At 38.7% G+C, this 26,681-nt stretch overlaps 1 protein-coding gene across 3 annotated transcripts; it reads left to right on the forward strand.

Moving 5' to 3' along the window:
- Positions 1-399: 399 nt before the first annotated feature.
- On the forward strand, positions 400-26,566 carry TLCD4 (TLC domain containing 4). Of its 3 annotated transcripts, none has more exons than XM_066555394.1 (7): positions 400-572; positions 5,506-5,671; positions 10,177-10,266; positions 12,992-13,050; positions 14,891-14,985; positions 16,860-16,933; positions 20,213-26,566. In XM_066555394.1, exons 2-7 carry the CDS (start codon positions 5,517-5,519, stop codon positions 20,526-20,528), a joined length of 789 nt encoding a protein of 262 aa, XP_066411491.1. In that variant the 5' UTR covers positions 400-572; positions 5,506-5,516; the 3' UTR covers positions 20,529-26,566. The 3 variants fall into 3 exon arrangements, with proteins under 3 accessions (XP_066411491.1, XP_066411492.1, XP_066411493.1); XM_066555395.1 differs by lacking the exon at positions 400-572 and adding an exon at positions 817-904; XM_066555396.1 differs by lacking the exon at positions 400-572 and adding an exon at positions 1,123-1,182.
- The last annotated feature ends 115 nt before the right edge of the window (positions 26,567-26,681 follow it).

Consider the following 26,681-nt stretch of genomic DNA (forward strand, 5'->3'; position numbering starts at 1 on the left):
CAACCGGGCTGTGCAAGTGAAAGACACAGTGACTAAAATGCTGTTGGAAGGTGAGGTGCTATGTCTGACCGGCCTTTATCCTGCCCCAGCACAAACACCGTGACCATTCAGCGGCGTTCAGGGCCCCTGAGCCCGTGCTGGCAGCTCGCAGGGGCTCGGGTGCCATCCGCAGTGGCCAGCGGGGTTCGCTGCCCGCACGGGCGGTGCTGCCCGCGCGGTGTCCCCGCGGCTGCGCTCGGGCCGCGCCGAGGAGCTGCCGGCTGGTCCCGGGCCATCGCCGTGGGTACCGAGCCCCGCTCAGCGCGGGCCTCCGCGGGGGCGTCTGCGGAGAGGGGGCGGCGGCCTCAGCGCGGGGAGGGTTCGGGGAAGCCGCGGCCCCTCGGAGGCGGCGAGCGGAGGCCGGCGGCAGGTGGCGGCGGCGGCTCGGCCCCTTTAAGGCTACGGCCGCCGTAACCCGATCCCCGTCGGAGCACGGAGCATCCTGCGCCCGAGAAGGGCTGTCCAGTCCCTGGCGCGGGGAAGGCATGGAGGAGGAGGAGGCGGCGCCGCAGCCCCCGTAACCCCGGTCCCAGGTGCGGCGTGCGGGGAGGGAAGGCGGTAGGGCGCTGAGAGGCCGGGGCTGGCGGGGCGGGGGCGGTGCGGCCCCTTTCCCCCGCCCCGCGGGGCTGCGCGGAGCGGCTCCTTCCCTCCCTCAGCGCGGGGCGGCCCCGGGGGCCGAGGGCCGCAAGCGGCGGCGCGGGGCGAGCTGACAGCGCAGGGCTGCGCGGGGCCGCCTCCTCCGCCGCCGGAGCGAGCGCGGAGGGTGCCCGCTGCCTGCCCGCTGCTGTGCTCTCCTGCCTGCCTGCCCCGCGGCCGCTCGGGGCCGGTGCGAACGGCGGGCGCCGCGGGTGACCGGGACAGCGAGGTAATGCCCGGCTCGGGGCAGCGTCCCTCGGGGGCAGCCCGGGGGCTCTCCGCGCCCACCGAGTATGGGTGGGTTCCCTCTTGGGGGCTTTGCGACTCCAGACTGCCTCCGGGGTTTGAGGAAATTGGGTAAATGGTATCGCAGCGGCCACCTCATCCTGAGTACACTGCCTTTATAAGAATGCTTCATCTGCCGGTTGCTTTGATGTTCTAAGAGCAGAAAGCTGAGTGGAGTTTAGGGTGTGAATAGCCTTAAATACAAAAGGGAACGGCTTAACTGTGAGTGGCTTGAATTTTGTTGTGTTTCTCCTTAACGCTACTTACTGAGCTAAATAAGATATCAGACGAATAGGATCTACCATTGAGAACCGAGAGCACAGCAGAACTCCAGCACTGCTTTTGTTACTGGGCATATTATAAAATGTGGAAACAGTCAGTAGTCCAGTGTTGCTCTCTGCAGATTGGTCTGACAAGTTTACAGCTATTGGATTTGGCTTTCAGTTTTAAGCGGATCAGGAGAGCACAGTATTTCATGCGATGTCCTGGTATCAATAGCAGCTTTATGGTGTAATCTTGTTTGGAAATTGATCCAACTCATCTGAAAATCCAGCCTCGAAGAAAGTAAGGGCTGTGGGCCTTAAACCTTCCACTGCACCTTCTTACCATGTGTTGCTATACTGTTGCATTTCTTATTTTGATGATGTGGAAATAGTAAGAGGAGGAGAACGTAAATGCTAAAGGCTTTTGATGGTACAACACTTGATAACTTTCCTGCCCCTTTATTCTCTTTATCCTCTTTCATTAAGTGCCAACTTGTTTCTATCAGGAGTTCATAGTGTTATCATATTGGGGGTGAATGGATATTGCTTTTTCTTCTAAATTTCAAGTAGAAACAGAATTGCAGGAAAACCACTGCATGTTAATAGCAAATGAAAACTAACATATTTTTAACTCTTATGGAGTATGATGAAAAAAACCTGTGTTATTAACCTTTTCAAAGTTATTGGGTCAATGGAGTAATTTGAAATACACTAGGCATGTAAGCAATACCTTGCTGAAAAAATGTTAGTTTCAAGTGTTTGGTAATATTTATTTACCTAAAGACTCCATTGAAAAGCTACAAGAGTGAAGTTCTGATCATATGTAGTTACTGTCTAACCGAATGTTTATTTGGGTAATTTTGGGTAAGCAAGGCAAATGCTAATGGTGGAGACCCAAACTGTGTATTGTACTGTTTTTCCTGCATACAAAGTAGTTACACTAAACCTCCTGCCCAGCCAGCCTCCTATTAGCTCAAACCCTGTATCAGCTGACAGAACAGTAATCAATGACTATGCAGTTTAGGTGATAGAGTGTCTGTTCATACATAATCCACGAAGTTCTGTATCTTGATCAGACTTTGCTGTACAGCTAATAGAAGATACTTGGAAAAAAACCCCACAGTGTAGTTGAAGCTGCCTGGCTTACTAACTTTGGGCTTTGTCAAGGAAAATTGTAATCAGAAGCTAATTGTGCTTGTTTTAAGTGAACAAGCACAATGCAACAAGCTGTTTAGGTTCAGCAACATTAATAATTTTTCTTGTAAATGAAAAGAAAATCTGGTAAAACCAGTAAATTTTCATGTTAAAGAGGATACAGTTGAAAACAACCTAGGGATATGAGAAAATAACAACCTATAGATATGGGACAATATTTATAGCTGAACACATGTGAAATGCTGTATTTACACCAGGTCCTTGAATGGAATTAAAATGACACTATTAATTGCTGAAGTAAAACATAAAATTATTCTGGATTTGGTAGTTACTATACTTAAACAGCATCTTGATAAGCATATATGAAATCAGGCTTGCAAAACTTGAGCATCTGTGAGACCAACCACAGAGGCTTAGTGATTAATTTTTTGTCTGCCTCTCTTCTCCTCCAAAACCATTGTACCATTGTCCTTCATGGGCATCATGTGTTCTGCACTTGCTGAAAGTCAGGTCATGCACTTTGCATGCCAGTACCTTTTTTAAAAATGAGTTCCCTCCACAGGCTCCTTAGGTGAAAGATTAGTCTTCTAATGCATTTCTTTCAAGGGATGTTTGCAAGGTTTGCTTAATTCCATAATGTGTACTAAAATGAACACCTATCAAAAGCTAAAACATTACTTACCTGATATAATGTAATATAATCTTCTGGTACTAAGGAAACAAAACAAAGCATGGTTTTCTCTTGTCCAAGAGATTATGTCAGTGTCTTCGAAACTCAGACATTCTGCTGTAGTAACTGCAGATGAATAAAATGTAGCATCATGACAATTGCTATATTTTAGTCAAAAGGATGAAAGAGGTGTGGTTAATGCTTAGTGGTTTTGCTTTTTTTCTGAAGAGATTTGTACTTGACCTGGATTTTGGCTTCCTTCTTTAAACCAGCTGATAATTTCTTTTTCCTTACATTGTCCAAGATAAGACTTGGTTGCTACAAATGAGATAATGTAATAACAAAGCTTTGTCCTTGGGGTTAGAATCTTGAACTGGATACCATACAGTGATTCTCAGTGGGTTTAAACTGGTAGAAACTAAATTGTTTTATTTCTTCAAATGGTAAGGTTTTAGAAAGTTGAGCTTAACACCCATTGTCTCTGGTACTTTACACTATGTGAAAAGGATATAAAATTTGGTTTGTGTTTTGTGTCTTCTTGATCAGAGGAGGCAAATGGAAAAGTATGTGGAGGATCGAGAATACTGAATATTCGGGACTGTAATTGAAATTGGAAGTTTTGATAGAGTAACATTAAAAAGTATGCAGGACTTATATGCTGCTGCACTAGAACAGGTAATCAGAAAACAACTGGAATCAATTAGTTTGATGCAATGCACTGCAGTGTGTGTACATAAAAACTTTAGTTTGGATTAAAAATGCATTTATGAACGGAATCATTCCCTGTGATTTGTGTTGCATAGCTGTCCCAGAGTATGCAAGCTGGATTCCTTTTGGGTTCAACTGGGCAGGAAGATAGGCCCTAGGAGCACATCAAATATGTTCCAAGAATTGTGGAGTCCCTAGGACAGAATTAAAGCTGGTCTGAAGTAAGCACTTGAAATCTACATGATAGAGGCAGGTTTCACTCAGCAAATCTGCTCTTATTTGTCCTGCAGGTTTTTTTTGTACCTGTAGGTCTGTGGGCACTAGTCAGAGGAAGTTTTATTGTCTTCAGTTCAGGGAGAATAAATAGAAAAGAAGGAGGTAGAGGGGGGAAAAGTTTGAGACCATTGAACCTTCTGCTTCTAAATCTTTGAAGATAAAAGTATGTTTTTTCTGATCTATATGTTTCAATATATTCACCGTTTACACCCCAGAGTGAGAATATTTTGCTATTATGGTGGACATTTTCCCCTCTTTTTTCCTCCTGAAGTTCAAGTTTCTTACTATCTGCAATGCAGATACAATTTCAAAAATCTAAGGCATGTTCACTCATTCTGTAATGCACGTGAAATAAAGGTGGACATAAATGTATTATGTCATTGTATCACTCTGCTGACCATTAGGTTGCTGTGGTAACATCAGATTATGCTGTCCTAAAAGTCTTCATTTTATTTTTAGATATTTTCTTAAGTAAAACTAAAATAAGTGACAGCAGGTTTTTAATAGGTATTAATTATTTAAATATTTGAAATGAAGCCATTTGACTTTTTCCCCCTTTCCAGTTCAACATAATATAAATTGACATTTTTTGAGTTTATACCTTTTGCCAGTCTTGGAGTGTAAACCACTTCACTGTCAAATTGGGGATGCACGTCAGAGGTTTGTGGCTTTTGGGAAAATATCATTCTGTGTTGCAAATACTGGTGACTCAGGAAAAACGACTGAAGCATTTAGAGACTGACAGTTCTGTTTGGAATTGTTTTGGTATTTAGACCTCATGAAATAGCTGAGCATCCAGCAATTGAAAAGCCAGGCAGCTCTGATGGCTTTCCACTGAGTGTGGAGATGTGTGGAGGTTGGAGTTCTGTGGAGGAGGAAAGCTCCAATAGCCCACAGCCCATCCCAAGGACAAGCTCTCGGCTGAGCACAGTGGGAATTGGGAGCTACTGTCTCTGCAGAGTGCACAAACTGAGCTGCAGCAAGGCCACTGCTTCTCTGGGCTGACCCAAAACCCTTTCTTCTGTGCTTATCTGATTGCATTGTTGCGTTTTGAACTCCTGTTGGCAGCAGGCAATCTGGCAATAATGAAACAAGTTTTAACTTTGGAGGTCCTTGGGACAGGAGTGGAGGCTGCAGAGCTGGCAGTTGGCCTGGTCAGGGGTCTTCACTGCCCCTTCTGTGTAGAAAAAAATACAAAAATACATGCAATTTTAGGCCACAAAAATGTATAATATGCAAATGTCAAAAAAAAAAAAAACCCAACAAAAACCCAAAACCAAAATGCAACTTGTGTATCTAAAAGTTTGGGCATACTTTTATACTCTTAATGCTTAAGTAGAGACATTGAACAAGTAGAAACTATTAGTGAATAACATTTCTGTTGATAAGTTTGCTGTCAAAAATGCTTTCTGTGCTCGATTAAAATAGTTAAATAGAGAATAGAGTGAAATTACCTTCTGCTTCTCTTCACAGGTTGAAGAACAATGGCTTCCTTCAGCAACCTGACTATTGGCATTGCTCTTGCCAGTTTTACTGTATTTCAGCTCCTGTTCCACGTTGTAAGTTCTTGGGTGTCAACACGAATAACACCTGGTTTTAACAATCTCAGCCAAAAAAGGAAGATCGAATGGAATTCAAGGTAAAGTGTTCAAAACAACAACAGTTAAAGACTTACCTGAAATCATGGACACGTGAGCCACCTGTGTGTGTGTGTGTGTGTGTGTAAGACTGAAGAAAACCCTATTAGTTAAAGGTAAAGATCAGAGGGCTGGCTCTAGACACTGGACAAATAATGCATGTGAAATGCTGAGGCCCTTCATAGAAACACAGCATTACTAACACTTGTACATTAAATGCTTTGTTAGACAGTGATGCCCAAGTAAAAGCCAGTACAAAGATAAAACAGTGACTAGTGAGAGGTAATAAACTGAAGAGATGCTCTGTGATGCTTCTAGTAAAGAGAAGAGATAAAAAATTCCTTTCCAAACATGTATGAAAATCAAAACTATTGCAATTTATTCAAAATCCCAGTGTATCTCTGGTCATGCTTTCAGGAGCAAAGCCGTTTTTCACCTGCTGCTACTACACGACAAACTGTTTTATATGGGTTAAGGTTTTCCAAGGAACTTAATGACACTTAAGTGTAGTATTGAAAAGAGTCAGGTTCATGTGTGTTGTAGGGAAAGGAGACTGCAGGAGGAGGAGGGGAAGCTGTAGCAGACACAGGGTACGCATGCAGGAAGGAGTTGCGGAAACTCCGTCCAAAAACGTTCCTCACTTTCTCTGTGTTTCTGTATTTCAATCAGTGGGATGAATCCACCTGCATTTCACTTGTCCCCTCAGATACAGGACTTCTAGAAACTTGTTTGACCAATGAGTCTTTTAAGCCATAAGGGAAGTATAAGATAGTAATTGAAAATGGGGTGATCAATGAGGTTTTATTTGCAACATACTACTCTGCAAGGGTATATATAGTACACAAGGTTCTCCAGTTGAAACAGATAGGTACAGTATACCTTTGCCTATTACAAGTTTAAAATATTTTTAGATGTTTCCCAAATTTAAAGCTCAAAAATGTGTACTATATGGTTGTCACTGCACTCAAAATGCATTAGTTGCAGTTCTGTTCCTCCTCGGTGCTGTTTAGTATCAGGTGGATACTTTTAAAGCTGTTTCCATTGTTCAAGGCAGCATTAGCAACTCAAATTGCCTTGCCCTTCCATCTGGCAAATGTCCACTTGCAGTGTTCTTAAAAGCACCATCTTGATTTCAGTTCCATCTTTGAATAATTACCTATCTGCCAGAACAACTGTGTAGGATGCCAGTTCCCAGTATCAGTGCAGCTTAGGTTTACCTCTCTGTTCCAATTAACAATAAGAGGCAGACAGGAAAAGTAAACTAAACTGTTCCCATGTGAAGCTGAGCTATTGTCTATAAGCCACATCAAATGGCCTTTGAATTGCATAATAGGCTTTATGAGAACTTACCCCATGCCTGGTAGTGCTGCACTGGTGTAGTGCTTTGCATAATAACATGAATTGTTTTACACATCACAAATATGCTGGAAATAAGCTGCTCCAAATCTCTGGGCTACTTTGTTATAAGGTGTTTAACTGCTCAATTGATACAGTACCCCATACTATGTCCTTTTTTACCTCTTTGTACCTTTTTTTTTCCTTGGGGTTGATAGCAGGATGTAGATGTTAGCACACAGATGGGTTGTGGTCCCAGGCTTCATCCAGCTCAGGAGTTAGAAGGCATGAAACACAAAGCATAGTTCATCAGCATCTTGTGGGTGTTATAACTGAGGAGGGCATGAAGGGAAAGAAAGGCTAGCTGTGCTTGCGTTACTTCAGCTCTGCTAACCAAACACAGTGTTTCTCAAACTGCCCTGTCACTCCAGTGTTTCACCGAAACGAAGAGAGGCCTCAAGGAGTATCTTGCAAGTTCAGAGAATGCAGATGAGTATGTATTTATTCTGCAGGGAGCTCTGCAGGTAGAGACAGTTACTATGTCCCAGTAAAATCTGTTGGTTTAATTTAAATTATTTAAAAGTAGATGGTTGTTATTTTGTCCTATATTGAACTGGTGTAGGGAGCGCACACACAAATGATTCTGTTGGCAGTGCTAAGGAAACTGGCACAGAGGATGGTTATGCATTTTTATCAGCTCAGCTGGGTCTGGAAGAGGGCATCTGCCTGAAATGAGCTGTAGCATTGAAAATATATTGTTACAGTTTGGAGGGCTTCGTAATCAAGCATTTGAGCTGCAGCTCTTGGCTGTATTTTCCATGCTGTCAGTTTGTTCATTCTGACCTTCCAAGAATTATGAACCAATAAAGTAATTGCTTCTGGCATCTGAAGTATATGGACACTCAAATTGAGTTAAAAACTGTATTTGGTCATGGACGTAGTATAACTCTTCAAGTTGTGCATATATTCTTGTCACCTCTCCTGTAATATATGCTTGTACTGCTATTAAGTAGATATGAAAAAAAAATATATTCAATAATAAAAAAGCAAGTCTGCAACCTAGCATTGCAGCTTTTTTTGTTTGCAGCTTAATGAGGAGTTAAAGGATGCAAGCTTTGAAAAAAATTTCAAGGAAATATACAGAGCTTGATAGCTTGACCTAGATTCCTTATTAAAATGGACTGTTGTACTATTTCCCTTTTTCTGCTCTGCCTATGGAGAAGCTTCAAAGTCCAGAGTTAAGGAGGAAATCTGCTGCCTTTTCTTTTCTTTCTTATTTTTCTTTTATTTCACTCCCATCAAGTGTTCTACTTGTGTATAACTTGTATTCTAAACAGAAAGGTTCAGGTAAACGGCCTCTTCAAAACCAAATTACAACTGTAAACTAATGAGCTATATTTTAGGACAAATTTTCGTTCTTGTAGCATTATCTTCTCCTCAAGTTCAAAAATTCCAGGTATTTCTCAGACACTAATATTGCATGTTCTGCTTTGTTTTTAAAAAGAAGAAAAGTTCCTATCTTGTTTAATGCTGTGTTACAAGAGTAGACCTTTTAATTAAACTATTAATTATCATTACAATTCTGATAATTAAATTTTCTTTCTTTGTTCAAAAAAGAGAGGGCAGAAGTGCAGCCTGTGCTGTAATGATTATTAATTGTTCTCATCCAGTTTTTGACTACTCATATTATACTAACCTCCATTCATTTTCTGTCACACTATTGAAAAAGCTGCTGAAAATAGTGCAGTGACACTCTTGAAACAAATTGTAAATACAGTCTCTTTTATGAATAGTTACAGAATCTTCTATTGCCAGTAGATAATAATGCCACTTCTGGAAATAGAGTAGGGATTATAACTTCTTTCTTTGCAAAGTCTTCTGCAGGAAGTTAAATGTTTTCTTCAAATCTTGCATGGTAGAGCTTAGATTCTTGAGAGTGCCTTAAGGACATCTAAAATATTAATGACTTTCAAATACATGTATTCAATATGTACAAAGACAGGAATAATAACTAACAGCATCTGTGCATTTGTGTGTATATTGTTGGTGCTGTGAATATGGTGTGAAGTGTTTCCAATTACACAGCACTGAACTTAGTTCTCATCTTTCAAAAAGTATCTGTGATTCCCTATGGATATTTTTGCACATCATTTTTTTTTCTTTCTAATTACATTTGGAAAGTGGGAAAGCTGACAGTAGCTACACAGTATTAGGTGCAGCTTATAGTTGTGTTAAACCCATGGCTAGAGCAGGAAGGTTACACATTTTGGACCCATGCCCATTGCATTGTTCTACCTTCCAAGAATACATGTGGACTGAAAGGGCAGGAGGGGCCCTGGCCTGTGTGCTGGCAGAAACCCTGCTGGGGCTTCTGTAAATAGATATTTCTCTAAAAGTGCATGCTTGTTAGCATGCAGAGTTTGTCTACACTGTGCATGCAGCCTGTAAACTGGAGACTGTTGTCTTTGGGGGAAAACTGTGTCTAGTACCCAGGTAGGGACAAGGCAACTTTGATTACTGTGACGTTTATTTTATATTTCCCTAGTCCAGTACAAAGCTGCTAATTGATATAAACCTCTAGCTGTTTTACCTTGGGTATTCAGCTACAACCAAGTTATACAAGTTTTCTCTTTGAAAACCAGAATCTACTTCAAATGCACTAGAAATTCTATCTGAAGCTTAGGATTTTTCATTTAATGCCACCTTCCAAATCCAAACTAGACTTCTTATGGGTCTTTTAATTTGGTGCCTGAAAGGAGAAACCTGCTGTTGCAGGACTCCTGGGCTAATCTGAGTATGAAATTGCATATACATTTTCCAGCAAATGGGACAATACAGAAAACATTTGTTAGAGAGCTAGATGTCATACTGTCTTTAAGGATTCATTAATATATGGGATAATTTGAAGAAAACTTAGATCTCCCTTACTTTTAAGACTCACTTTGTATCTAATATTGTCAATCCCACTCCAATCTAATAGATTCCTTCTTGATTGTTTTTTCCCACCTGTCCTTGTGTAAGGAGTTGGGTGTAGCATAGAGAACAGATGATTGTCTCCCACAGAAGTATCTGCAGGCAGATTTGAGAATGCCTTGGGATACATCCTACCTTAAGCACAGCATGGGAAGTTGTGAGCAGCAGTACCTCCTTGTGACTATGATCTCTTTTTCAGGACAGTGTCCACATTCCATGCCTTGGTGGTTGGAGGGTTTTGCCTTTACATTTTGTTGTACGATGATGCTGTTAATGCTGACCATCTCTGGTAAGGCATGTTGCATACATGTTGTGGTTACACAATAAAAGAACACAATTGAGAAGGAAAAAAAAAGAATCCTACAGTGTATTAAGTACTGCATTATTGTTTTATTTTCCATTAAAATATGTAGTTGTGATGTGTTCATTTTTATGTGTGTACTATTTGAAAATTTGATAACTATTGTGTCAGTATTAGTGTCTTAGTTCAGTGTGTCTCTGTGAAGTGGAATAGATAAAATACAAGCAGTTGATTTGAAATAGCATATTAAATTATTAAAGAATAAACTAACTATAAGTCAGTATGACTGAAACTCTGCTATTTACAGTAATAATTTTAAAGTGGAATTGAAAAGCTGTAGTCGGTCTGGATAGTGTATATCTGTGTGAAAGTTCTCTGTTGAACCCTGCAAAGGGTTTGGGTTCAATGGAGAGAGAATGTGGTATTACTGTCAGGTAATGCCTGAAAATAGATACAGTAGATCATAACAAGGACTGGAACATTGGGAAGCTCTAGGGAGACATCAGTGTTGTGTGTCACATTTTTGGTGGTCTAGGACTTCTCATAAAACTTTTCCTTTTTTCTGTATGTAGTACAGACTAACATAGATGATGTAGAAATTGTTTTTGTGGTAGTGAGAATCACATGGTAGAAAATGTGGAGGTGGTAGAGATCAGATAAGGAGAGGGAGAAGACATAAATAAGTGGATTAAGTTGTGGCTTCATAGGAGAACAGGCTCCTTCCTATGACTGTTCACTTCATAGTCATTACAGTTTTTCAAGTTTGATGTTTGATTAGCATTTTATATGACTCTATATCTGCAAAGAAGTTTGAAGAAAGTCAGTTGTATGGACTTTCGTTTGTTCTATCTGCCCGTGCATCTTCATGTGTAATTCATTTGCCACACATACCTTCTTAGCAATCACCAAAGAGATAGTTCTTCCCATTTGCTTATTCAAGTCACTCCCTGTTTGTCACTCTGGGCTCTTGCTTGCATCAACACTGGCCTGCAGACATCAGGGCTCATGATTCCATTGCACCTTCCATTCAAGGAGATAGGTCAGGAAGTCTGGAAGATTTTAGACTAAATTCTAAGTTCTCCACTTATTGAGAATAATTTGGGATTCTGACAGAGACTCTTCTTGAAGGGATGTGACAGGTGGGACAGTGCAGCCATATATGTTGTTGAACTGTTGGTTTAGAAAGCTTAGAGGAGGTTTGATGCAAAGTAACCATTCTCTGGGGGAAAAATAATGAGGGGAGTGAACCATTCCCTGTCCCATCCAGTTAAGTCATGTCTACCATTATCAAGGAACCAGTTGCATATACTCAGCCCTTTGCATGTTGTCTGGAAAATATGAAGGCTCTTGAGTGCAGGCTGTCTTGGTGGTGATGTGCTGAAGTGTGTTGGGACCCCTAAGAAGTTTAGTTATGAGGCTGCTGCTGCAGGTGGGAGCTGTAACATGAGGCCTCTATGTAAAGAGTTTATGCTAAAGTTAGGAGAACATATCTGCCTCTATGTCTAAACCTAAAGAAGCACTCAGCCCACAACATACGTAGCTCATGAAATCAAGTTTTGAAGCATTGAAAAACGTTCCCATTTCAAGCTGTATTTTAAAGAACATCTACAGCCAGTCTTAACAGATGGAGTGAGTTCCAGACTCTCCTAGTAATGGTTTTTCTTCACCTAACAGCAGAATTCTGGTTTTGTGAGTCTTATTTTCCTGTATACTACCCTCTCACTGAGGGAACAGTTAGTTTTAGACACTAAGAAAGCTTTACAATTTAGTGAACAGATTGTAATAATACAGGAAATCTCTTCCCACTGCTCCATTCCAATAGGATTAAGAAAAAATAGTTAAGTAATAGCATTTTACTGTGTTCTGGCTGAGGCAGACTTTGTATTGGAGTTGGCTGTAAGCACAGGTTCCTTTTTTCTGGAAGGTTTACAACAAGGATTGCTTTCACAGCTTGTCTTGAGCAGTCAACTCCTCAAAGTAGGAATGCACAGAGGACAGTGGAGAGAAGAACAAACATTGCTTGCTGTAACGTGGATGCTTCCCTTCTGGAGCTGTATTCACAAGTTTGGGTTTGTTGAACATTCTAGAGGAAACTGGAGCTGTGTGTGTGCTACTAAGAGCTTTGCCTGCTGAATGTTTGGCACCAAAAGGGATAGAAGGTGTGGAAACTACTCTGAAAAGCATTTCTGCTCAAAGGTTCTTTGGCTTCAGAGAACTGGCAAATAAGTCCTTTCCTGTGTTCTTCTACTCTGTTTATCCCTATAAACATCCATCTGATTATGAATATGAAAAGCACCAGCTGAGCAAGATATTTTTGTCACCCTTATCAAACTTTTAGCATTGGCAGAAAACAAAAATGGAGACACAGAGTGTCAGTTAAAGGGCTAAGAGACAGAGACTGGGCTGTTCTCTTTTATCCTCAGTTTCCTGAGAAGCCAGCTCAGAGCACTTGCTGGGTTTCAGTTCAAATCTCTAGCAAGGCTCTTGGGGCAGTTTCTGTGCTGAGGCAGGGGTTGATCCTGATTAGGGTAGCTAGTAGGTGTCTTATGTTTGGGTGGAAAAGGAATTCACTTGTGATTAGAACCCTTCTTAACTAGATTGCATAATCTCTTACTGATGAGCCAAGAATAATGTGCCGTGATGGCATTGTGTTTGAGATGTGTATGTCCTTTGCAAATTAGGCTGTAACTATGTATTTTTGGTGTGTTTACAGGGGTGACCCTTCAATTGTGAAGCTGAATATTGCTATTACCACAGGCTACCTCATTTCTGGTAATTATGCAACATGTAAACAGCATGCATGACCTGTTTATTTATATTGAGTCACTATACCAATATGTTTATCCTGAGCCACTGTGGTGAAGATGTGGTATGTGTATACAATACAGTTATGCTGTGGCTTTTAAAATTGCTGATGGATTTGTGGGTTGTGGTGAAATCACAGCATCTTGCTAGCAGATTTCAAAGATAGACTATCTCCTCAAGCACTGAGGAAATACCACTGTGTGGCTTTGTCATGGTTTGATGTGCAGCCACCAGCTCCAGGTCAGTTTTGTCCTTTGGCCAGCTGAGGAGGTGTTGGAGCAGTGCCCTTCACTCTCTTCTCAGTGCCTACAGCTCGTATCTCTTCTATCAGGTGTTTCTTCCTGTGACCTCAGAATGCTGGCAGAAGAATTTTAGTAACCCTCAACACAAGCTGAGGCAAATGGATCCTGCCTGCCCATCTTTGTCTCCTTTTAAGCCAAAATTCAGTCATGTATAAAACATGGCAATTATTTATTTTGTATGTTATTTATTTCTACATATGTTTTATGTTCTTAATTTTTCTGTCAATTAAAATTGGCATGGGAATTTTGCTACAAAATGCTTTGGAGCTTTCTTTTATGTTGTGTGGGGATAATACTGGCATATCAAAGCAAAAACTTGTGACTTGGACTACTTTCAGTGAAAACTTCTCATGTTAGGATGAAGTTTCTGATCAGAGACTGGGCCACAGTCTTGGTTATCTCATACTGGATTTCTCCACCCAGTGGAAGTGGTAATCTGGTGATCAGCATATTCAGTTAAACTGTGCATTACTTTAAGTGTCTGGAGTTTTCATAGCTTCAGCTCCCATGTTTAAATTAATCAGTATCTATTTTTGAATAATTATACATTAAACTTTCATTATGAATTAATGAATGCCTTTCAACAGGCATCTCAACCTGACCACTCATTCTCTCTCACTTCCCTGTATAGTTGATGTTTAACTATTAATAGGAAGTGAGCAGCTCTGTCAGATGATGTAGAGCTCTGCCTGAGGATAGCTAATATAAAAGAGATCAAGGCACACTGGACTTTAGAAAGGCACAGGGGTAAAGTCTTTGATTTGGAACCTTGGTCAATAATATTCCAGTCCAAGATACTCATTTGCAGAAAGTAGGGACAGAAATTGCTTGTTATTATATACAGAGAACAAGATCTTCTGAATTCTCAGACCATCATGGGAAAAGAAAAATTTTTTAGGGTTTTTTTTTTTTTTTGTTTATTATATGTTAAAACTTTCTTTTTAACACTAACTTGCTATGTCACTTTTGCAATAATTAGAAAATTGGGATTTAATAAAGTAAATATGCTTCTTATTCCAAATGCCTCTTGCAAAATAGTTTTGGTAAATGGTACCAAATTTACTAATATACTTTACTTTTTGATTCAGAGCTTCTCTGTAATAGATCCCTGCATTTGTTGCATGTATTTGTATGTTTGCTATGCCCCCTGCAGACCTGCCTTTTCTATGTCATATGTTCCTGATTTTTGGGGTTATAAGTGTGAGGTCACTATGAGATTCAGGATCCACCTTTTCCTTCCAAAATACTTCGGCTAAAGTTACTGCATCTGTATTTCCATTGATGTGGAAAATAATCATTTATGGAAATTGTTGGGAGAATGCTGTTGCCTAATGCTTTGACTGAAGTAAAGTCTTTATGATGAAGGTGTTCTCTTCAGACATCATTAATTCAGAGGGTTTCTACTGATGCCATGTCTTGGTATCTCTCTAAAATGTGAGAAGCTATTCTGAGGTCAATGATTGTACAATAAATAGTTCTTTATAGTTATTTCTGTTCTCTTGTAGATCTCTTGCTTATTATTTACTACTGGAAGGCAATTGGTGACAATTTTTTTGTAATACATCACTTGGCAGCTCTGTATGCTTACTATTTTGTACTGGTAAGTGTTATATTTTCTTGTAACATAAGCAGATGAGATTAAAGAAACAGCTTTTATAGACCTCACTTGCTTAATATTAAAAAAATCACTGGTTAATGAAAGGCATACTTATACTTTGAATCGTTATTTTAAATGTTTTTATCAGTTATTTGTGGTAAATGCATGACTTTTCATTGTTACACCAACAAAAATGTGTAACTTCGTTGAAATTAAAAACTTTTCTCAGTTTTTGCTGTAAAGAGACTTTGACAGAAGAGCTTTTCATATGATTGTAGAACAGGGTTTTAAATAAAACCACAAGCTTGAATATTTAGTTGGAAAGTTAGAAGGAAATGGTTTCAAGTGGTTACGTTCTGCTTCTGTCTCCCAGGTAACAAGTGACAGGATGAGGAGAAATGGCCACAAGTTGTGCCAGGGGAGGTTTAGTTTGGATAGTAGGAAGAACTTCTACACTGTAAGGGTGGTCAGGCAAGTGTTCAGGGAAGTGGTGGAATCACCATCCCTGGAAGTTGGAAAGGTGTGTGTGTGGCTGTGGCACTTGGGTCTATGCTTTAGTGGTGAGCACAGTGAATGGTTGGACTCGATCTTGGAGGTCTTTTCCAACCTTAATCATGTCTTCCCTGCCTACTGTGTGAATAACAGTGAAAGTGTTGAGATGCCAGATTACTGTCAGATTTCCCATGTAAGGGTTTAGAGGGGCTGAAGTACACTGTCAAGTAAATAATCTATTTCTGGCTGAAGATAATTAAATTTAGTAATACTATCTTGGATGAAAGTGAATTAGAGCTGAATATTAAATAAATTAAAATACCACTACCAAGGCTAATCCTCTGTGCAGAAAATTCATTAGTTGTTTCTGGAGGAAACAGAAAGCATAATATTAGTGTGAGCTTCTTTAAAAGCATTTATTTCTATGTTGATATAGCTCTGCCTGTGGGTGCCAGTGTGTTGCTCTCAGTCTGTTGTCTTCAGAGAAAGTCACCCCTAAATATGTTATTTCCAAATTGCTTTTTGGGGATAAAAATAATTTTGTTAAACACACAGATGTTCTTTTGGTGTAGTGCAAACTGACAATGAAAAGCTTGAAGTGGTGGGTATTTGCTTGCTTAGTGGGGAAAGACAAATCGTGACCCACTCCATAGATTGTTCAGGGAACCTAAGGAAATTAAAAACCCCCAATCATTTTACCTCTACACCTGCAAACTGCTGCTTACCCAGCAGTTGTGCAAGTGGATAGTGTGTGTGACCTGAGGGAAGGAGCTCAGCTGGAGGGGATGTGGTGTGGATGTGCCCTGTGGAGGAGCTGTGCCCGACCCACGGGCACGGCAGGGACCTGGCAGAGCGGCTGGCAGGGCTGCCCCTGCCCTCTGCAGGAGGGAAGAAAGGGCTTCCCGTGCCCTTCCCTGCGGTCAAATTAGAGCTGGGAATTCGTCTTTGCTTTGGCAAAATATGTTCCTACAGCAATGCAGGGAGATTTTTCTCCAGCATAAAGTGTTTCTGTTTGGGCTTGTTTAAACGTTGAAAAATCAAAAATGTTTATAATTATTTCAGGCAGTAATGCTATCATGGTTATTAGTAATCTATGACTACTTGTGCAAGTCTTCTCTAGTTAGCTTTTCATGGCAATTTAACTGTAGGTCTTATAAAGATTTATTTGAGGTAAGAAGCTACTGATTGGAGATACCTGAAGGACAATTGCAGCTTTTGTGAAAAAACTTGCTTAGAAAGTGCAGGAAACCTGGCCACAGCTGGCAAACTCAGTTCGATTAAAGAAGTCAAGATGATGTATCATTCTGTGTATACTTAAAGACTCAAATGGCAATTTCACATCTACGTTGTTGATTTTTGTACGTCTGTTTTGTTTTGCTAACCAGAGCAAAGGTCTGCTGGCTTATTTTGGAAACTTCCGTCTCCTTGCAGAGTTCTCCACTCCTTTTGTCAATCAGCGGTAAGTGGTTAGGGAGGTTTTCCGTAGCTCTTTTAAAACTGAATCTGCATTACTATTTCTGTCACTTAGGAAGTCTTTTTATAGTTGTGGAATGTCTGCTGACAGGGAATTTATATAGATTGAACTAAGGATTACTATATGAAAATCTTTTTTGCTATGAAAACATTTTGCTGCTATAGGTGCAACTGTATAACTAATGTATTCATCTCCCAGTTCCTTTCTGGATTAGACCAGACTTTGTATGAAATACCAGCTTTTTATGAAAATACCAGACAAAAAATTCACAAATAAAATATTCTTTATTAACTTTTGTATATTCATTTATTTTTTATAATAAAGCCATCTTCAACATGGATGTTTTTTCTTTGTATGGATGAGGAAAAGAGGCAAGATAATATTGTCATCAGAATCCTAGAATGGAATTGCATTGTCCTGTATAATTTGAAGTTTATTTTCCAATATTCTACACACATAGATCAATATTTATATATGCATATGAATATCTAGAATAATATAAATGTATATTCTTTTATTTGCCTTCAAAAATAGTTCTGCAAGCTATTTTCAGCACTTAACTATAATGGTTATGGTTAATCTTCACACCTGTGGTTAGAGAAGAAAGGGGCTGAAGCTTCTCCTGCAGAGCTCAGAGCCTGCCTTGGCTGCTGGTAGAAGTGTTTTTCCCTGATGTGCTGCTGTATCAGAAAAGGAGGCTGGTAATGCCACGTACAGCTGCAAGGGGAAAGCTGTCATTGGAGTTCCATGGTGCTGAGAGGAGGGTGGCCTTGCCCCTTACTCTGTAGCCTTCAGGCCACAGCTGGGGGTAGGATTTGCCCCACAAAGACTTCACCTCAGGTAAGATGGGCTCAGAGCAGGGCTGCAGTCTTCTCCTCTTTCTTCAGTTTTTTGCAAGGTAGGATGAGGACTTTCAGTGTATCAGATGCCATTTTCTTAACCATGCTTTTTGGGGTGTATTTCTGCTTTATTGCTTCTACAAGTGTGGCATCTGTTTGCTTCTCCAGATGTCTGGTAGAGAAAGGATAAGGCAAATAGAAACTGTATTCCTCCTGCAGACAGGCTATTGCCCATTACTGCATTGTGACTTAATCTCTGAAGTGTTTTATGACACTGTAGCATTCCTCAGTGATCTTACAGAGAAAAAAGATTGTGCTGTGGTCCCTTTTGAACATCAGTTTGGTAAACTCAAACTCCCAGGAGGACAGGGTGGGATAATGGAGCTCTCCAGAGGCTGCGCTCCTCTGCCCCAGTGCAGTTGAGTGGGAGATATCAGCCTGTTGTAGCCTGTGCTCTGTGTGTGCAGAGAAAATAAAGAATAAATAAACACTTCCTCAAACTTAATGAGAAAAGGGTTTATATTGATATTCATGTCTTAGAGAATGGCTGTTATCCCAGCTTCTATCAAGATAGGATGTCATCCTGGGTTTATGTGTGTTCCTACACTGATGCTTACCTTTCAGACTGTGGCATTAGAAAGAATTGGGGTACATCTGGCTATTAAAAGTAATTTATACTTTTAAAAGTAATTTTATACTTTTAAAATGCCCATGGTGAGATTATGGGTCTTTGAATACTGACATTTAGCACTTTCTCAGAAAAGCAGAAATAGCTGCAGGAGATAAAGTCCCTTGCACTAAGAGATGTCATCTCATTAGTGCATGATTTTTTTTCCATTAAATTTGAAGTGAATCAGACCCTTAAGAGAGTGAGTAGTGGATAACGATAACGACTTACATTATGTTTCTTGTTTGCATTCTTAGTCTACCAAAAGAGCTCTTATTAAAATATAAAAGATATTCTAATCTTAGAACTGTCTCTGTATTTCCTGTCTGTGTTGTTAGGGATCTCTAATTGGATGTTGTCTCCATGCCAAGCATTTAGATCTTTTAATGTTAGTATCAGCATTTATGTAATTAATTCTGAACTGTGGTGGGTAAAATTGTAATGGTAACTGTTATTTACAGACTTTTTTTATTTGCTGGGAAAGAGAAGCTGCTAAACAGATGCAAATTACCTATACTGGCATGTTGCAGTATGTTTGAAAACCATTTTTTACATTAATTTTTGATTCTGTATTGTATATATCATTGAAAGTGAGAGCTTTGATTGTTAATCTGACCAAACATGTCAGGTCTTTCTCTTCATGTCAGTAAGTGTTTCTATGGTGAGGCCTCTTGCTTCCGGGCTGGACTGCCACCTCGAGTGCCTGGATTTTAATTGTCCTAGTTGCATGCTTAATGAATTTCTAGAATATTTCTGTTAGAGCTGGATGTCTGGAAAATCTTTCTAGTGTATTTATAATTACCTAGGTAATTATAAATTATTATAATCTGTAGGTAATTAAATTAAAAATTACTTTTAAAACCAGGTTTAGAACTAGTTTTATGTTAAATCATTTTAGCCTTGTATCTTATTGGAGAAAAACAGATTATTTCATTCTCTTCCCCATCCCCCATTATGAATACAGTGATTTAAGTTATTTTGCTCTTGTCCCATCTGCCATTGCTGCACAAATTTTACTTGTTTATTCTGGCTTAAGTGTGAATGACAAAGGATTAGAGAAGTTTGTTGTTCCTTTTTCAACCCTCAGGTTCTGTGTGCTAGGCAATAGATAAGTTATGCCTGTGTATCTAGGAATAAGTATGCAAGAATTCTTTTTTAAAGACCATTTATGACCCAGCAGTAGATGGAGAGGCAGTTTTTAGATTTATCTTTTTTCATTGGGTAATGTTCCAAGTTGTGACATGATCAAGAGTTCACAGTGTCTGGTTCTGAAAATGTTCTGGTTTTGAGCTGAACAGAAGCAGTCAGAAAATCCCAGTTACAAGAAATTAGAGCTCTTTCTGGATTATCAAATCCAAATGCAATTTTAGAGTTGCTTTCAATGGGACAAAGAATTTTAGCTGCTGTGGGTATAAACTATAACATCAAGTAATAAATATGTCTTTATAGTTTTATTATTGTATATTATACAATAGTCACTGAAATTCACGTGGTTTGTCAACTGGTTCACAATTCATATCAGGATTTTCTATGTGTTATTCTGCAGTATACTGGATCACATACACTGCTTAAGTGGTGGGGAAAAAGTGCAGCCAAGCAGAAGGATTTGTAACTAAGCCAAGACAAAGTGCAATAATTTAGAAATTATAAAGGTAGAAGCAATTAATACATGATGAATTCAAAATAAACTTGAGGCAAAATAATTTTTAATGAGATGGCTTCAAGTCTGCCTGGTATTTGTGAACACTTCTTTTGCAGGTGGTTTTTTGAAGTACTGGGATATCCCAAATCTTCAAAGGCCAACATCCTCAATGGTGTGCTGATGACAGTTGTGTTCTTCGTGGTGAGGATTGCCGTCATGCCTGTGTATTACAGCCACGTCATTTCTTCATTTGGAACAGAAGGTTTCCAGAGATTAGGATTTGCAGCCCAGAGCGCCTGGATTATCTCAAGTGTTGTCTTGGATATTATGAATGTGATGTGGATGGTCAAAATTGCAAAAGGATGCTACAAGGTCATTTGTCTTATTGGACAGGAGGAAGCGAAAACTCATAGAAATGGAAAATCTGCCTAGAAATCATACATAAATGAAATTTCTGCTATGAAAATAATTTGGGTTCACTGAAACAGTGCACATTTCTGCCATGGAATGCTCCTATTATGGAAACAAGGTATTACCTCTGTACTGACCTTACTCTTTCCCTAGCCACACTGCCTGCACACCCAGGGCCACGCTTTGCGGATCCTGTCCAGTGAGGAATAAAAGCAAAAGCTCACACAGATGAGCTCCACATGCCTGTTGTAAGCAGTTGCAAGCATCAGAAATTAGAAAGGAGCAGACTGGTTACTGCTTATTGTCCACCAGTGTGTTCAAAGTGTTTCTCTCAGGTTTCTCTGATTAAAATGTTTTATAAATCCAGTGAATACTGACATATCTGTTTTTTTAGAAAATGAAAAATTCCCCAAACTCCTGATATGGTGCAATTTTCCAGGCACGTTTCTATGTTTTCTTCTAGGAATAACAATCAAGATTTCATTCTTGACAACTTTTTAATTTTTGCAAGAAAAGCTAAAAATTTGGCTTTGATTCTATGAAGTCTTTTACTGCTTTTTGTTCTGCCTTGTATGAATGCAAACCATTTTGGGAAATTTTGAAATAATTTTATCTAAAATGCTGTATTATAAGACCACGTGATATCTTAAGAGCTGTTAAAATTCTCCCATTGATGGGAAGGATTCCCATGTGATGTCCTAGGTTACATGCAATAGTACATCATCTAAATTCCCCATGGAATGTTTTTTGTAAGTTAAAATGGTAGGTGATGTGTGGAAATGGCATAGTTCTTACTGAAGTGCTCTTTCCTTTGCTGCTACTACCTTTGAGAAGTGGTGCAATTCTTGTCAGAGTATTTTTAACCATTGGCTATTTGGATTCAAAGTTTAATTGCACAGATATAAAAATCTTCTGTATATGTGATGTGTAACTTTAAGTAATACTTTTTTCTTTTATCACAAAAATGGCCTGTTTGATATGAATTGTTGAGGGTTTTTGTCACATTTTCGATGTTAATCGAGTCAGAAATCCAAGGTCTGACTAAGAACACTCTTGAATTAACAGTGCCAAACTCCTCTAAAACTGTATGGTAATTCTGTAGAAGGAACAGTTGACCTCTGTAGACACAATTCTTTGTTGTTTTAAACCACAGATTTGTCAATAGATACTCAGTTACTCTGTCTGTGAACTTGAAGCCTTGGAGGTCATCAGAGAGGAATCTCACCATCTAGGAATAGTCCTAAATCTCATTTGTGATACAATTCGAGGAAATTCTGAGTTATGTTTTATTTTAAATTATTTTGAGAGCTATAGTTATGTGTAAATTTGTTTTGTTTTACTTCTTTTATCCGGAATTGTGACTGATTAACATCTGTTTTTTTTTCCTTGGTGTAGGTGTGGTAAAAGTGTCCATTTTCACTGAGACTTCGGTGCACATCCCAATTATTGTAGCAATCTGTTAAAGCAATTTATTTTTAAATAGAAAAGTAGCTTATTTACCCTGCGTAGGTGATTAGTCCTGTTCCCTCTGACAAAGCTGGGTGACATGAGCTCTCCCCTCCGTAGTCAGAGGTGTGAGTGGCCTGTGCTGTCCTCCCTGGTGAGGAACTAGGCACTCCCCTCATCCAGAAATTGCATGTAAGACCCAGGACAACTGCATAGGCTGAAATGCCTCCTAACCAAGGCAGCTGCAATAAGTTTAGTTCCCCAGCTGAAATGCTGTCAGAGAGTATTGTTTGGACTTGTGTAAAATGCACTTTTGAAAGCCTTGTTCCATTGCTCAGCTCAGCAGGCTTTTTTCTAAAAGTTTCCCAATCCTGCCTTGTTGAGGGAGATAGCAAGGATTGTCAGTACTTGTGGGTTTGGATCCCATGGTTATTAACACTTCACAGCCTACAGACAAAAGATCTGTTTATGCCTTGGGAGAGTTAACAATTCATCTCTTGAGCTGTATGATCTGAGTGAGTGCAGTGCCTCCTTTGGGTACCAGTAAATCCACAGAGAGTCCATCCTGCTCAAAGCAATGGACTCTTTTATGCTCATTTGCAGAACCTGGTATCTTTTAAAATGTGATTTCAGTATACCTGTTGCAAAATAATCTTTTATTTACTTTTTACATCACTAGATCCCTGTGATTAATAGTTTTGTAAAAGCTTGTTCCTTTCTAAAATTGAGTAAATTCAAGCGTTTTGGAGAAGTAGGCTTGAAAATAGAAGTCTGCTTTTCTTTTTATGGAAGTAGGATTAAAAAATTGATAAGATGATTTGGAGAAACTCTTAGGGTGATAATTCATGAAAAGTTTCTGAAATTTATAATTTCTTACATTGATTTTAATATTTCAGTATTTTAAATATTTTGTTGTCAGTGGAGGCCATTCATTACAACGGCCTACTTCTTCCACTTCTAGATAGACTTGTGTTTGATAGGGGAGAAAAAAAGTAAGTCAAGCGATAATAAAATTGATGTTAAAACTAGATTTAGAAACAAAAAACAATCCAAAACTCTGCATACTACACTTTGGCCAACAATCCAGGATTGAAGGGCAGTGAGATAATTCTTTTAGAACAGCTAGTATTTTGGATTGCTGCATAAAATTAGTGTAATTAAAAACCTATTTTGCAATGCATTAGCTCTAAATTTTATAATTTTTTAAAAAAGTTATTACAGTTATGTCCTGATGCATCAGAAGAAAATTTTCTTATTAAAAAAAACTATTAACAGCTGTGGTTTCAGCAAAGACTTCAGTAAACAGGCAGCAAAGTTGTGATGTACTGAATACAGTAGTATATAGGGCACTTTTTACCTGCCATTAAAAGCTTATAATACAGCAAATTAGATAGCTGTGGCACCCATTTTTTAATTGCACTTTATTAATTTTAAAAATGTTGTGAAATATTGATAAAATTTAATGTTGTAAGCTTGTGTCTTTGCTTTTTTTATGCAAAAAAGTAAATGCATGGTAATTAGCATCGTAACAAATGCTTTTGAATGTGATATCTTATTAGTGGCTTAAAACTTTATTTTTCAACAGACGCATTGTAAAAGCAGACTCCTGGCATGTCACCAGGTGTCTTTTCTGTGGCCATATCAAATGGAAGCAGTGACTCCTGTAAAAAATAGCTTGGTTTTCTTTTCTTTTCCATTCTTCAATACCAGGTGACAGTAGCTTGCTGATCATGAGACAGACTGTTGGTACCAGTTAGGCTGTATGTAGAAATGCAAGTTTCCCTTTTGTATGGCTTTAATTTTTCATCAAAAGATGAGTAAATACCACTTTCAGAACTGCAGGAGAGTGGTAGGTTAGGTGTTCTGTAACTGATTTCTGGAATCAGTACTTGCAGAGAGGAAGTATACTTCAAATACTCATTTTCTCAGAGTGTTTCAGTGGAGGCTCACACAACAGGGATGCTGTATGGGTTATCTGTGTGAATTCTTCAGTGGTAAGAATTACATCTCTGAAGCCTACTTTACCTCTGTAAATATGTGTTATGTTGAAGGAACTCCATAATTTAATAACTTAATTGCTTAAAACATATAAACCATTGAATAATGAAATATGTACACAGGAAAATGAGGGGAGCTGGCTTCATATATAAATTCTTAACAATTCCAAATTATGTACTAAAGTTTATTAAAAGTTAAATTAGTTACAATGTTTTGAAGAGAATGACTTCCATCTTTGCTTCAAATATTGTGGGAGAAAATTACTCATATTGCAGAACTAACAACCTAAGGGTAAAAGCCTACACAAGTGAGCAAATGCATTCAGGCAGCTTTAAAGAGGAGAGGAGGAGGAGACTTTGAGTACACACCTAGAGATCCAGATGTCTTCCTACTGCTGTGCTTGGGACAACAGCAGACAGATAAATAGCAGGAATGTTTAGGTGTTTGTGTCTGTGTTTGCGATGGAAAATTAAATTTTATTCTTTAGAACTTTCAAGCTGTATAAAATGGAATACCAGTTGTTGATTATTGTATGAAGAGGACTTTTTCTCATGGCTTTGTGTGTGTTTAAGCATATGTATGTTCAAGCTTTATGTAAAAGACCATTTAATAGAGAAGTCTGAAAAATTGTTTTGCGATGCTTCTGCTGAGCCAGTCAGGAAAATAAAGGGCTGCTTGACAATGACTCCAGCTTAGGGTCTGGTGTGCTGTTGGCTGCTGCTGAAAGCCATCAATGAAGCAAACAGAAAGGGACTAGAATTTTCAGATGAAAAAGTGCAAGTGTAGAAGACTGAAAACTATTGAAGCCCCTTTCATATTTTAATATCCTACAGTACAACAGCATTATCTGGCTACAAGGAATTCCACGAGGGAAAGTTTGTTCCTGGTCAGATTTCTCTGTCTGTGGAATACAGGCAGAAAAAGAACGGTACTTCATTGCTGATACCCTGATTGATGGCAGCCAGATGGAAATAGTGATAATATTTGTGAACTTTTAACCTTCATCCAAACCTGGATACAATCTGTGTTAGGTGAAGTTCTTAGGATTTTCTGAAAGCAACTTGAAAGTTGTTTTTATGGCAGAGAAGATGAAATATGTGCTGCCTAGGTTGTTTAGAGATCTGGGATAAAGCATCAAGTCATACTTTTAGATGGTAACACTTGGTAAGGTTTCTTATCCATTAAAAAATTCCTACTAGCTACCTCCTTTCAAGTCTTGTTCTATTTATAATAACCAAGCACTTTATAGCTCAGTAAAGAATGGAAGGTAGCTATGAAGAATAAATCATATTGTTTGGTATAAGAAATATTTTGGCAAAATTTCTTCTGAGAACAGTTTCATGGTGTGATGTCCTGCACTGAGAGGGCATCTGTTTAATACGAACATTTTTAACCTAGTTGTGAGTAAAAGAAGTGTCTGTAAGAGAGTGAAGTTCGAAGAGATCAGCATGGCATGGTATCAACCACATAATGATGCAGTGTGCTATTTATAACTTCCTACTCACTGAAATTGAAAATATAAAAGCAAATAAAATATTCTGTATTGTATCTTTATTTTTAATCTATGTGTGGGATGTCAAATATTGTACTTGTCTTGTGGACAGGACATGCTTTTATGAGCCTATAAATATTTAAGTATATGAGAATCTGCACCCAAATGGAACATGTTGCATGTCAGTTGTCTTCTAAGTTTTTAAATTTTGGTATTTTTAAAAATTTGCTAGGTTTGAAAGCAACATTTAAATATGATACTAAGCTGTAATACAGAATACAAAATTTTGAATGCAATATGGTTTTGTTTATAGTAATCCTATTCCAGTTTCACAAGAAACACCAAATCATAAGGGGAAGGGAAGAAAAGGGCTAATCATGAGCTCGGCTATATAATTTGCACACTTAATATGCACACATCCAAATGTCCTGGATTTGTTTCTAGCATGTATTTACCAAACAGTGTTTTCTTCAATATTGACAGATACCTATTTATGCAGAATAAGCACAGCTAACCTGTTATAAAATCAAATTAGAAAACCTGTTTGGAACAAATGAGTTACAAGTTAGGCATAAGTAATGGAGCCTGTAATTCGAAAATGTTTATATTATCTATCTAAGAAGAAACTTGATGAGTTTATCTAACTTATGTGCAGAGCCAGGATGAAAACTGTAGATTCTGCTAGACTGATTTTTGGTAAATCTTGACAATCTGGTTTGCAGTAAATTCTAATACTGTCACAAAATATCAGGATCACATTATTTAATTCACCTAGTAATGTGACCTGATGGGAGTAGCAATCCTTATCATGGCACAAGAATTTAAACATGCAATATAACAATTCTGAAGATTGGTGATAAAAGTAATCTGTCATAGCAAAGTGAATTATTAAGTATTATGGGTTTAAATTTACTTTCTATTACAGGAAAGAATCTGAATTATTTGTTAGCATTTCAGTGATATTGTAAAGCATTTCTGTATTTTGTTTGAACAGTTTAGGAGCTTGCATAAAATTATATTGGCTGATTTTTTTTCCCTTTGATATATGCAATAATGTCAATAAGCAATAAATTGCATGTTGTATGCGAGGTATTGGTACATCGTAATAAAGGAAAGGAACACAGCTTCTTATTTTGTGAATTTTTCTTTCTTAATATGATAAGAGCTTATGTACCTATAATGAGTACTTCATGAAAGAACAGTTTGGGGGGGTTAAATTCTGAAACAACTGGCTTTTA

This window comes from Molothrus aeneus, chromosome 9, assembly GCF_037042795.1.
Source record: "Molothrus aeneus isolate 106 chromosome 9, BPBGC_Maene_1.0, whole genome shotgun sequence".
Lineage (NCBI taxonomy): Eukaryota > Metazoa > Chordata > Aves > Passeriformes > Icteridae > Molothrus > Molothrus aeneus.

Bases quoted from the DNA above. Each gene is read 5' to 3' on its own strand.
- TLCD4 (XM_066555394.1), top strand. From the start codon at position 5,517: ATGGCTTCCTTCAGCAACCTGACTATTGGCATTGCTCTTGCCAGTTTT. The intron at 13,051-14,890 runs GTAATTATGCAA...GTTCTCTTGTAG, and splicing joins CACAGGCTACCTCATTTCTG to ATCTCTTGCTTATTATTTAC. The intron at 16,934-20,212 runs GTAAGTGGTTAG...CTTCTTTTGCAG, and splicing joins ACTCCTTTTGTCAATCAGCG to GTGGTTTTTTGAAGTACTGG.